This window comes from Helianthus annuus, chromosome 9, assembly GCF_002127325.2.
Source record: "Helianthus annuus cultivar XRQ/B chromosome 9, HanXRQr2.0-SUNRISE, whole genome shotgun sequence".
In the NCBI taxonomy this organism is placed as follows: Eukaryota; Viridiplantae; Streptophyta; class Magnoliopsida; order Asterales; family Asteraceae; genus Helianthus; species Helianthus annuus.
The window spans coordinates 23,364,245-23,378,103 of NC_035441.2; the positions used below are offsets into that span (position 1 = coordinate 23,364,245).

The following is a 13,859-nucleotide window of genomic DNA, read 5'->3' on the forward strand; positions in this document are numbered from 1 at the left end:
TCTCTGCCAACTCGGCAGTAGCTATCTGGTTGTCGCGTCGAGGAGGCATTCTAGAAGAGAAAAACATGAAATGAAACGAGTGAGATGTTTGGATGAAGAGAATGAGATGAAGCAAAAGCAATCAAAAGCAAAGATGGCGGTTATGCATTGCAAAGCAAATAAGCGACATGAAATGTCTAGTCAAAGTAAATGGGTCAGAATTAGTGTATCGCGAAGACATGCTCGCCTATAAGTGAACACTCACCCCAAGAGTTCCCAGGTAAGAGTGACTGGTCCGATTATGTGGATTTGTACGAACACTCTAGCCTTAGACAGAAAACCCAGGGTACAGGCATTCACCCTTCCAGTTCGCACGTGTTCACACTATTAACCCAACACTTTGACGGGATTTTTGAAAATCCAAAGGGGTTCAAAACCTTATAATAGAGGGTTCAAAACCTAGTAATCAATCATCCTAGAACAGATGATTAATTTTCAAAGCGGATTCGGAACCGAGGTTCCCGTTGTGGTTATCACCTAAGGATAGGTGATGTACATGTTTTAAACTCTAAACACAAGATAACTTGTGTTAGGGTCCTAGAAAGTTATAGTCTAGGTCAAAGCATTACTAATAACCTAATTCCCTATAACCAATGGCTCTGATACCAACTCTTCTGTCACACCCCGGCCGCGTGTAACATGCAACCGCGGCGGAAACGCCGGGGAGTGTTGATGACAGAATTAAATTGTTTCATAACCATGGCATACAAGTTGTATTTTATTTATGGACAAGAGTGTTCCATTGTTTCAAAACAGGAAAATACAAAGTTTATAACATGATTAAACTAGTCTAGCTTCGTTTTTAGGCTCTAAGGCACAGGTCCGCCCTAGAATCATGATCGTCGTCCTATGGATTAGCTCCTGAAAACACATGTGAAAGTAGGTACGTCAGCATAAAAATGCCTGTGAGATACATAGGTTTTGTGAAAATGGAATTCATGACTTGTGTTTAAAGAAATGTTTAATAACAGTCAGTCATGAACCTTATAATTTGTTTTGCTTTGTAAACCATTTGAAAAACGATAACATCAAACGATATGTATAGATAAGTGCAAGGTTAAACGAATAACCAAGTAAAATGAGTTGAATAAGATAAGTTGTTTGTGAAAATAATGTCTTGTGGAGAATATGTTATTTATGTAAAATGTAATGTGTCTAAACTGAAATGACTTAGATGACGTCACGATATGTAATATTATACAAACATTTATGTATAGGAAGTACCAGCGGCGTATCCACCATGTTTGTATCATATTACATACGCCACGTTAGTTAAATCATTTACCCAAACCAATCCATCATGTAAATTGTTCATGTGTAAACCAAATGTCAAGTGTTATTGTGTAAACCATGTCAAATGTTTATGTTCAAATGTAAACCACCAATGTGTATGTCAATGTCAACGTGTTTATGTTCAATGTAAATCATGTAATGTGCATCCCAAAATGTATCATGTATGGTAAGCGAAATGTATCAACTTAAACCATATGCACAAAACAAGTCGTTGAAGTAAAACGTGGTTTAAATCAACGTTATGTTCTGCGGAAAATGCATGCTCTATTGATATTAACATTTATGTGGTATTGTAAACTATGCATACATCCAAGCCTTGAGACTGCGGCGATAAACCCTTAAACAAATTAAAGGTTTATCTAAGTTATGTATATCGAATTCGGTCATTCCTTCCAGTCCTATCAAACCCAGGACTTCAGGAACGGGAGTTGTCAATTCCTATGGTACCACTACCTACTAACGAACGGCGTAGCTAATGTTAATGAATGTATTGTCCCATGTTAAACAAACCAAATGTCATAACAAAATGAAGGCATGTGATGTAAACAATTGTACTAAGTATGCTAAGTAAACATACGAAGCAGAAATGTTCATGTAAATCAATGTGTCCATATGCTGAGTAAACATATGCAACTGAAATGTTCATGTAAATCGATGTGTCCATATGCTGAGTAAACATATGCAACAGAAATGTTTATGTAAATCAATGTGTCCATATGCTGAGTAAACATATGCAACAGAAATGTTCATGTAAATCGATGTGCCCATATGCTGAGTAAACATATGCAGCAAAAAAAAAAAAATGTTATGTAAATCAATGTACTAAGTACGCACACAATGGGCATACATAGCATAAAATGTAATAAAATCATGTACTATAATGTACTAATGAGCATAGCAGATATACGATGTGAAAACATGGAAAGCATGAAAGTAACAGATAGGCACATGTGTTTCACCCCAAAACAGTTTGGAAAACAGTAAAAGAGGGGTTCAATGTACTCACCTGAGGTTGCTTTGTTGTTCTTGTGAAATAACCAGGTAATGCGAGAGGTCACGGAATATCAACGGCACCTAATTGGTAGCTATGTTAATATACCGGACCAAATCGGAAGGATCGGACAGTACGCGGGTTCGAAAACCAAACGAGTATGGAGACTCGTGTAATATGGTTTAACAAAGCCTACATACTAAAATGAAACTTAACCTAAGTGCTTACGGTCCATCACGACCCGTTTAGGTAGCTTACGCTACTCTAACGCGTCGCTCGCGTAGAACGCGTCTGGAACGCCTAACATCGTGACCACAAGGTATAACCTCGGAAGGTTATAGCTATGGTCACCTAATGTGTTTGGTCAGGTCCTAATGACCGACCAAATGGGTCGGGTTCGAAAGCATAAGCGATGGTTTAGATCGCTTACCTTACGACCCTATATAAGCACTAAACTAAAAGTGACGAGCTAAGCATGTTAGAACATGCTTAACTAAGTTTAGAAACATGTTTGACATCAAAACAAACGGCTTTGATGCCCACGAGTAGTTTGGTTACAAAATATGCAAGAATGCACATTTTGGCCGAAACTACGACTCGTCACCGAGCCTAGATAGCGTGGTGATCAGTAGGTATGGTCACTACGGACCATGACCATCGTGATCACGCTCACGTTATGAAGTTCCATGAACTTCGCATCGACCATAAGCTGGTCAATGCAGAAAGTCAACAAAACGTTGACTTTCGGACTCGAAAAGCGAATAAAAGAGCGAAAGAAGACTTACGGAGGGTCCCCGAGTGCTAATCAAGATCCAATAGCTCAGGTATGAAGCATAAGCATCAACTTAGAGCATTTAGATCTGATTTGTGGGTTTTTACACAAAAAGGGGGGGGGGTATTTATAGGAAAGGTGGAACCGTTAGGATCGTTTTATCGAATAACGTGCTTTGATCTCGTGCGTACACGTGTCCAGGGGTTAGATTCAGTGTATTTGACCCTTGGCCCTTCATTTGGGTGAAAAGGCATCGCCCTTTGATCGAACGAAAGGCTAGATTCTGCATTAAATGCAAAATCTTCTGTCTGACAGTCTCACGCGCCCCGCCTCAAGTTTGGGCAATCCTTACGCGGGTCGCCTGAAGTCCTCTGATCTGCCCACTTGCAGAATTTACACTTTTGGCCCCTGTTGCGTTTTTAAGCCATTTCCAGCCCTTTTAAGACCTGAAAAGTCATCTTTAAGGCCCTAAAATGATGCCTAAACATTGTGGACATGAAACATGCCCAAAAATATGTCGGATGTCGGTTCGTTTGGCCGTACGATCGCGATGTTCGCTTAATTACGACGGAATGCGCATAAGCGTGAAAGACGATCCAAATGACGCGACGAATGGATTTTTCTCATGCCAACCACTAAGGCATAATATAAGGGTGCTTACATAAATTTTTGGATGTCCGGATGTATTCAGAACGTAAGTTATGCGCGAAAGTGCAAACTTATGCACTTTTTGACACTTTTAGTCCCTGAATGTTCCAAAAGTTTGTTTTAGCATACCAAAACCCTTCAAAGCCTATTTCTAAGCTATGTAAAGGATATTTATGGTATGTTTAACTTATGGACATGTTCCGGAATGTTCGTTACAGTTCAAATTGGCATACTTTCGCAGTTTGTCAAGTTTAGTCCCTGTAAGCGAATTAACTTGTTTTTGCTATACCAAAGCCTTCAAAACTTATTTCTAAGTTATGTAAAGGTTATTTAAGGTACGTTGAGTAGATGTTGATGTTCCGGAGTATTTGTCGCATTAAACTGAGTATGTTTACGCACCAGTTTGCGTATAATGCTCCAGAAAGCGATGTAGAGTTTGGAATTGAATAAAAGTCAAAACATGAAAAATGTAAAACACAATGAAACAAACATTGGGATCAAATTACATTATTTTATTGATAATTGAACTGTTCATGATGATTACAGGCACAAATGTTACAAGCACATGTTTACGTCTTGTTATACCGAACGCTTCCGCTAGCTCATTCGCATCTTTTGGTCCATGACTTGTTATTTTGTCTAAGCTAATTAGTAGACGTACATGTGTAAAACTTGTTGTCTTTGTTTTTGGTAGTTTTTATGTCCAACGGTTCGTAGAAGGTTACTTGGTGTATTAAGTATAAAACAGGGGGCTTGTTCGCGTTTCGAACGGGTCATGCCCAATTTTTGTAAAATTTTTGTTATGTAACAGGTTTTATATTTTGATGTCTGTTAAATTACATTAGTAAGTAATTTTATAAAGTAGGAAAAATGCGGATCTAACAAGTTGGTATCAGAGCCAAGGTTTGAGGGATTCGAGCGTTAAACGCGGTGCTTGAACTCAAACCGATGGCTCGTTCGAAAGATTGCTCGCTCCAAGATCGCCCAAGAGGTAACTTTAAAGTTATAAATAAGTTGCAAGTGTGTTTTTTTTATGAGTTTGATGGAAATAATTAAAAAGATATATGAGAAGGTCAAATGATAAGTTCAGGAGCTGTAGAACCTAAACGGAATGGAAAGAATCGAATGAGAATGTTTAAAAATGGACCTGCAGCGTTTCTGCAAAACGGAAGCCCGTCGCCGACGGGTTAACCCCCGTCGCCGACGGCATCGTCTCGTCCGACGCCCTAACCTACTGTCGACGGGTAAACTGTCCGACGGCCACTATTAAGAGCCCGTCGCCGACGGGATACTAGCCGTCGCCGACGGCTTACGCAAAGATCAACTTGCTGATTTCTTTTGTTTTCATCTTTTATGTTTCCGGGTTGTCCGAAAACTTATTTCATGATTATATGAAGGCCGTAAAAGGGTTAATAGGTGTATGTAATAACAATTAGTGATTACAACAAGAATAAATTGTAAGAATCATAAGTGATGAACCGAATGACACAATAGGGATTAAGTAAATGCTGATTAAAGAATAAGGATATACTAAAAGTTGTGAATTTCATTAAATAAAAGCATGATATTGTGTAGATGGCTGATGCAAGAAACGCTAATGATGACGATCATACCGCTCGTCAAGAAGCAATGTACAATAAAGTCACGGAAGTGGCAGAAGGGGTTATGCAAGCTAATCTTCCACGATTAGCTCAAGAAGTAGAAAGCCGGGTGTTGGGAGTTGTGGATGCCATGATAACTAGTAAGATTGAGGAACTGAAAGAATGGATAGAGGGATCTAAAAACAAAAGCAAAGAACGACGGTGCACGTATAAAGACTTTATGGCGTGCAATCCCGCGACGTACGATGGTAAAATCGACCCGATCGCATGCCAAAGATGGGTGTCAAATATAGAAGCAGTATTTATCCGAAGTCGTTGTGATAACGAAGATAAGGTGATGTTCGCTACTGGCCAACTCACTCTTCAAGCGAAGGATTGGTGGGACGCACACAGTAAAGAAATAGGGGAGGATAGACTCCAAGTGATGACTTGGCAAGAATTTAAGGATCCCTTTATGAGATACCATTGCCCTCAGTCGGCTATTGATAAGATTCAGGAAGATTTCTTGCGCCTCCGACAGAAAAACGAGTCGATAAATGAAATATCAAATACTTTCATGGATAAAATGAAGTTCTGTGGGGATTTTGTGAAGACTGAAAGGATGAAGATCAATCGTTTCTACGGGGTGTTAAAGGCGGAATTTAGGGAGTTCATTACTCCTTCGAAATGTGATACCCTTGATGAGCTCATCAATCTGGCAAGGGATAGAGAAATCGAGATTAAGAGGCAAGAAGAACGTGGGGAAAAGAGATCAAGCGAGAAAGGTGCATGTTCGAGTCCATCCAAAAAGGGAAAGTATCTAGAGCAAGGAAGGAAAGATAAGTCGAAGGGTGGTATCACTCCTTGTAAGACTTGTGGAAAGCTTCACACTGGGGAGTGTCTGTTAGGCAAGAAGGGGTGCTACAAATGTGGTAAGGAGGGACATTCGTCCTATCAATGCGCAAATAACGTGAAGACTTGTTTCAACTGTTTCGAAAAGGGGCATGTTAAATCGGAGTGTCCAAAACTCCAACAAGGATCAAAGAAGGAAGGAAAGAACGAAGAAAGCTCTAAAGCGAAAGGGAGGATGTTCCAAATCACCTCCGAAGAAGCTAAGTCTCACCCGAATGTGGTTTCAGGTATCTTTCTATTAAACTCCATACCAGTTTATGTTTTGTTTGATACCGGAGCCACTATGTCGTTTATTTCAAATGAAATCATACAACATCCTTCATTTAAGATCGAAAGAATGCCGATGCCTCTAGAAGTAGAAATAGCCGATAGTAAGATTTATATGTTACACGAGATTTGTAAAAATTGCAAATTTACCATAGAAGATGAAGAATTTGATATCGACCTTATACCTATGGTTTTGGGGAATTCAAAATGATAGTGGGTATGGATTGGATGACCCGACACTAAGCGGGAATTAATTGTGAAACCAAAACAGTACATGTCCAATCTCCAAGTGGAAAACGAATAACTATACAAGGAGAGAGAAGGATAGAAGCGAAACTTTGTACCCTCGTTCAAGCCGCTAAGTATACACTTAACGGGGGTAGGGCATACCTAGCTTACGTGGTAGATGCTCAACGAGATTTCCCGAAGCTTGAAGATGTAGAGATTGTGAATGAATTTCCGGATGAATTGCCGGGACTTCCCCCCGAAAGAGAAATAGAGTTTCGCATCGAACTGAATCCGGTTGCGAAGCCAGTTGCGAAGGCTCCTTATAGATTGGCTCCCACTGAAATGCGGGAGCTAATGACACAATTACAAGACTTGTTAGACAAGGGCTTTATACGTCCGAGTGTGTCACCTTGGGGAGCGCCCGTCTTATTTGTTAAGAAGAAAGACGCGACAATGCGCATGTGCATCGACTACAGAGAATTAAACAAGCTAACTATCAAGAACCGCTACCCTTTACCAAGAATTGACGATCTTTTTGATCAATTGCGAGGGGTGAGTTGGTTCTCCAAGATAGATTTGCGTTCGGGGTACCATCAAGTTAGAGTACGGGAAGAAGATATTCCGAAAACCGCGTTCAGAACCCGTTATGGGCATTATGAATTTTTAGTCATGTCTTTCGGATTGACGAATGCGCCGGCTGCGTTTATGGATCTTATGAACCGGGTATGTCGCCCCATGTTAGATAAATCTGTGCTCGTGTTCATAGATGATATTCTAATCTACTCGCGAAGCAAGGCCGAACATGCAAGACACTTGCGTGAAGTACTTGAAGTTCTCCGTAAAGAGAAACTTTACGCGAAATTTTCAAAATGCGCCTTTTGGCTCAGAGAGGTGCAGTTTCTGGGTCATGTGATCAATTCGGAGGGTATCTTAGTAGATCCATCAAAGATCGATGCTGTAATGAAATGGGTTCCTCCGAAGAACCCGACTTAAATAAGAAGTTTTCTAGGCCTCGCGGGATATTACAGAAAGTTCATACAGGATTTTTTGAAGATAGCTTTGCCCTTAACAAAGCTGACAAGGAAGAAAGAGAAGTTTGTGTGGGGTAAAGAACAGGAGGAAGCCTTTCGAGTATTAAAAGAGAAGTTATCATGTCCACCGGTCTTGACATTACCGGATGGGACTGAAGACCTGGTGGTCTATTCAGACGCGTCACACCAGGGTTTAGGTTGCGTATTGATGCAAAAGGGAAAGGTTATCGCTTATGCTTCACGACAATTGAAGCTGCATGAGGTAAACTACCCAACACACAATTTGGAATTGGCAGCGGTAGTATTTGCCTTAAAAATTTGGAGGCATTATCTATATGGCGTGAAGTGCACAATTTATTCGGATCATAAAAGCCTTAAATATTTCTTTGAGCAGAAAGACTTGAATATGAGGCAACGGAGGTGGTTAGAACTTATCAAAGATTACGATTGTGATATCCTTTATCACCCGGGAAAAGCGAATGTAGTAGCCGACGCATTAAGCCGAAAGGAATATCCGTCTCCCATTCGAGTAAAATCCATGAAGATGATAGTTACACCACTATTACTCAAGACGATACGTGATTCCCAGATAAAATCACTCGCAGTGGAAGATGTAAAGAAAGAAAGATTGAAAGGTGTAACCGATAAGCTAGAAGAAAATTCGATCGGATTCAAAACGAGATTTGGCCGAATTTGGATACCTCGTTTCTGCGAGGTCAAGACTACGTTACTTGAAGAAGCTCATAAGTCACGATATTCGGTTCACCCCGGGGCTACGAAGATGTATCAGGATTTGAAGACCAGTTATTGGTGGCCGGGCATGAAACGTGATATCGTTAAATATGTCGCGAAATGCTTAACATGTTCCCAGGTGAAAGCAGAGCACCAAAGACCATACGGGGAGTTGCAACCTTTAGAGATCCTGGTATGGAAGTGGGAGGAACTAACAATGGATTTGGTAACCAAGCTCCCTAGAACGAAAAAGGGGCACGATACAATATGGGTAATCGTAGATCGGCTTACGAAAAGCGCTCATTTTCTACCTATCAAAGAGGCTTACACCTCCGAGGTAATGGCAGAAATATATATGAATGAGATCATATCTCGACACGGGGTGCCTGTGTCAATCGTCTCGGACCGGGATACCAGATTTACCTCTCGTTACTGGCAAAAGTTTCACGAGAGTGTGGGCACGAGGTTACACATAAGCACCGCCTACCACCCTCAGACTGACGGCCAGTCAGAAAGGACCATTCAAACGCTTATCGATATGCTAAGAGCGTGCGCATTAGACTTTGGGGGAAGCTGGGCTGACCATCTACCCCTAGTGGAATTCTCTTATAATAATAGTTACCATAGTGGCTTTAAAATGGCTCCTTATGAACTCCTGTACGGAAGAAAATGTAGAACTCCCGTATGTTGGGGTGAAGTGGGGCAAAGAGAGCTTGCGCCAAGTGATCTAATAGCAGTAACAAATGAAAAGATAAAATTGGTAAGAGCTCGATTGAAAGCGGCCCAAGATCGGCAAAAAGCTTACGCAAGCAAGAAAAGGCGACCCATTGAATTTCAAGTCGGAGATTTCGTTCTGTTGAAAGTCTCCCCATGGAAGGGTATAATCCGTTTTCGCAAGCGGGGCAAATTAGGTCCTCGATATATTGGACCATTCAAAGTCTTGGCTCGAGTTGGAAGGGTCGCATATCGATTAGAATTACCGCCTACTCTAGACGGGATTCATAATACCTTCCACGTGTCGCAGTTGAGGAGGTGTATTGCGGACGAAACAGCATTAGTACCTCTCGATGACATCGAGTTGAAAGAGGGGTTAAATTATGTCGAAAGACCCATAGCCATTAAGGATGTTAAGGTGAAGAATCTCCGCAACAAAGCCGTTAAACAAGTGTTGGTTCAATGGCAACACCGAAAGGGGTCGGAACTCACATGGGAAGCGGAAGATGAGATGAGGAAGCACTATCCATTCCTGTTTGGTATGTGCACTTAAAAATTTGTTATGTGCCTAGGTTTCGGGGACGAAACCTCTTTTAAGGGGGGTAGACTTGTAACGCCCCAAAAACCGGTATTTAATTAAAGTAAATGAAAATGAACAAAAAGTAACTAAGTTAATGGGTTATGATAAGAAATAAGCTAAAAATTTGAATTAATGCTTAAATTAAATACTTATCAATTTAGAAGGGGGTTAATGTGTAAGATTTTAATAATTAAGGTTTTATAGTGGTAAACCCACAAATACACTCCTGTGTGCGTACCTGGGAGCGATCGAACAGAAGAAACAAGGGTGAAAACCCTCGTTCATGCTAATCTACTCAATTAATCAAGAAATTCAAGTCTAAATCAGTTGCATGTCTCAAGTTTATCGATTATCTATGCATACATAGTGAAGTGGTAAGTTTAATTTTTGAAAAGATGAATTCTAGAGTAAGGGTTTAAACCCAAATTCGATTTCTTGTATCTATTGTGGGAAATCTGAGTTAGAATTGCTTCCTAGGACAAGAATCATGTGTGATTTTAGGTTGCATGAAAGAATGTAGTGAAAACCCGCTATGTGAAGTTTGTGTTATGAATATGAAGATTATAGGAATGATGAATATATGTAATTTGGCATGTAATTCAGTTTGTAGTATCCGAATGCTAGATAAATTGATATTGATTAAAGGAATTGTAAGAATTAGACTGAGTAATGATGACATATATAGGATGAATTAGCAAATCATGCTTTGGATGCTTGTACACAATGCTTTATTAATGTAACGCCCACTAGGTGTTTGATGAAATGCTTGAAAGAGTAATTATGTGTAAATTGAAATGTGGTGGAATGAAAGTTAGAGTACTAAACGAATGAATGAATATGTTGATCTAGGTGTGAAGGAAGAAGGTTCGAATTCTAAGAAATCGGAAGGATTACAAGACCGAGGTATGTGCGTTACATACAAATAAACCTTACTTAGAATTTTGTTATAACATCTTAATTAACTATTGTCAAAATGTTATGGTGATTAGTAAGTAGCTAGCAAATCCCTTGCGGATTTGGTTGTTATGAATGTTATATTAAGCTATGCAAGTCGACCGGTTCTAGTGAACAAGTCGATCAAGAATAAGCTTCCATCCGTTTTGAACGGTTGGTTTTGAATGCTATGATAAATGTTAGAAGCTTAATCCGTCATGCGGATAAAAAGAAAAAGTAATGTCGAAAGCTAACAACCCGATTAAACGAGTTGGATATGTATGCTTAACTCTCATTGAGAGTGTTTATGCTAAACCCAAGTATTGGGTAGTCGAATGCGTAAGAAAGATAAAAGCTCACGTACGGATAGAACTAAAACGAAGGAGTAGTAGTTTAACAAGTATAATGACTAATTTTTAAAACCTTGTTGTTGAATGTAGGTAAATCCTCACTTTAGGCAGTCTGGAGCTTGGAGCGAGCACATGTTTACGTCTTGTTATACCGAACGCTTCCGCTAGCTCATTCGCATCTTTTGGTCCATGACTTGTTATTTTGTCTAAGTTAATTAGTAGACGTACATGTGTAAAACTTGTTGTCTTTGTTTTTGGTAGTTTTTATGTCCAACGGTTCGTAGAAGGTTACTTGGTGTATTAAGTATAAAACAGGGGGCTTGTTCGCGTTTCGAAGGAGTCATGCCCAATTTTTGTAAAATTTTTGTTATGTAACAAGTTTTATATTTTGATGTCTGTTAAATTACATTAGTAAGTAATTTTATAAAGTAGGAAAAATGCGGATCTAACATAGCCATTTATAAGAAAAACTATCAATCACTTGTAGGAAAGATAAATCAAGTACAATTTAATGTCCTTGATTAATCTTTGAAGATCCAAATATTCCAAAAATGAATTTTTCAAGAAATATGCCGATACCTACTCCTCACTTACCAACCTGGGAGTTCCGGCTATTCCACAACCTGTAAAAATTTAACAATTTTAAGATTCATTCACAAAATCAATTTTTAAGAATGATGTCGATTCCTACTCCACGATTACAAACTTGAGACCTCCGGCAAGTCAGGTTTTTTAAGTAAAGAAAATGTCGACCCAAGCCTGACCAGCCTTGGGTGATCTTAACTCCTCTTCGGTTGGGTTATAAGTTGCTTTCTTCGTAGCATAAAAGTCTTTAACCCCTTGAACTTTACCCTCGATCATCTTTCCAAAAATCTTTTTCACGTTTCCATTGAACGCTTTCTCAACCTCAAATTCTTTCTTCTCAGAATAGAATTGATTTGAGATCTCAACCTTTCCAATTTTTTAATTAAAATTCTCAGCTCTCAGTGGTGGAAAATTCTCATCATCCACTGGTGGAACTGAGTTTTCTTCTTTAACCTCAACCTGTGGCTCATCTAACTTTATGGAGTTAGATTCATCGCCAGACTTCACATCAAATTTCTTAACAATATCATGAAACTTCTTAACAACCCACATTTGCTTGTCATTCTTAGCTCTCTTTTTATAAAAATGTGTCTTTGAACACTCACCAACTTCATATGTAGAATTTTCGAAAATTTTAAATTTTTTAGTTAGTGGTTCATTTTCTTCAACAACTTTTCCTTTAAGTTTAGAAACAACTTCCTGTTTTGTTTTTGTTGCTTGTGAACAGTTCCATGCAATGTGACCCACTTCATTGCATTTGTAACAGGTTCTTGTCTCTTTTTTCTGATACGCTTCATTTTTCTTCTTTTCAGCAACAAACTCCTGGTTTGATTATCTCCAGAATGGTTTCTTCTGTTCTTCCTCAGCGCTTCCTCCTGAAACAAATTTTGCTATTGTTTTAGAAATTTTCTCATCTTTTTGATTTTCAGGTGGAATAAATCCAAGACCTTTCTTTTTGAAATTACCGTTATGGTTTGGTTTCTTTGGTAAACCAGAACCAGAACCATAACCCTTTTTCTTGTTTAACCGTTGTTGAACTCTTGAAGTATATTTTTTAGATTTTTCTTTAAGATTTAAATCTTTTATTTCAGAAATATTAATTTCTGTCATTTTGAAAACCCTTTTGATCTTTTCAATTTGAACACTTCTTTTTGGAAATTCCGCATCAGAATATAATTTGTCTGAATCATTCAATGTATATGCAACTTTGAATAATTCATCATTCAAATTAGATTTTGATAACAAGAATTCTTTATTGTAAACCCGTTTTCCCGACGTCTTTGAACTGTTGACCGACGAAGAACTTTTGACAGACGAACTCGAATTTTCAGACTCGGACTTTGACTCTGACTCCTCATCTGTATCCAACACCTGATCAACCACCTTTTTCATTAACTCAGACTCATGATCAGTGTCAGCCGATGTAAAAACGACGTCAATGTTTTCTGGTAATTCATCGGTTATATTGGACTTTAACTTTATATTGACTGCCTTTTCTACTTGCTCCTCATTCGGTTTTCTAAGAGAATACCCTTCCCAAATTGGAGGCAGACACTTGTTATAGCTAACATTATGTTTCTTACCAGTATCCTTCTTCTCTTTTGGCTTCTTATCTTGAAAAACATCAAGACCTGCAACAGTTGGATAAATTCGATCAATAAGATAATCAGAACTAGAATAACTCTGTAATAACCGTCTGATTCTCTCATTCTCTATCTATTCTGTCTCCAACTCCTGCTTCCACTTTGCACTTTCTTCAATGTAATAATTGATAGCTTTTTGCTTTGACATTAACACAACATTCAACATTGTCAATGCATCTTCTCTTTCAGAATTAGTCTTTTGCAGACCAGTTATCGTTCTGTTCAACACATCGTAAGATTCTTTCACGTAGTTGAGATCAAACAGTAACTTTTCTTTCATCTTTTCTTGTTCAACCAACTTCTCATCTTTCACTACACATTCCTTGCAAGATTCTAAACACTTTAAGCAAGGCTTGATGACTTCCACAATCTTTTCAACTTCGATAACCTTTTCAACTTCAACAACTTTAACTTCTTCACATTTTTCATTTTTCTTTGTCTCTTCAACATCTTCAACTTTCACCTTTTTCAACTCTTTTGCTGCTCGTTTCTTCTTCAACTTTTCTAAGCGATCTACAAAATAAAATTGAAAACTATCAGGAGATAGTTGAGTTTTTGCAA

At 38.8% G+C, this 13,859-nt stretch overlaps 1 protein-coding gene across 1 annotated transcript; it reads left to right on the forward strand.

Moving 5' to 3' along the window:
- Nucleotides 1-5,318: 5,318 nt before the first annotated feature.
- Nucleotides 5,319-6,713, forward strand: LOC110875466. Its single transcript, XM_022123664.1, has one exon. It carries the CDS (start codon nucleotides 5,319-5,321, stop codon nucleotides 6,711-6,713), a length of 1,395 nt encoding a protein of 464 aa, XP_021979356.1.
- Nucleotides 6,714-13,859: the final 7,146 nt, after the last annotated feature.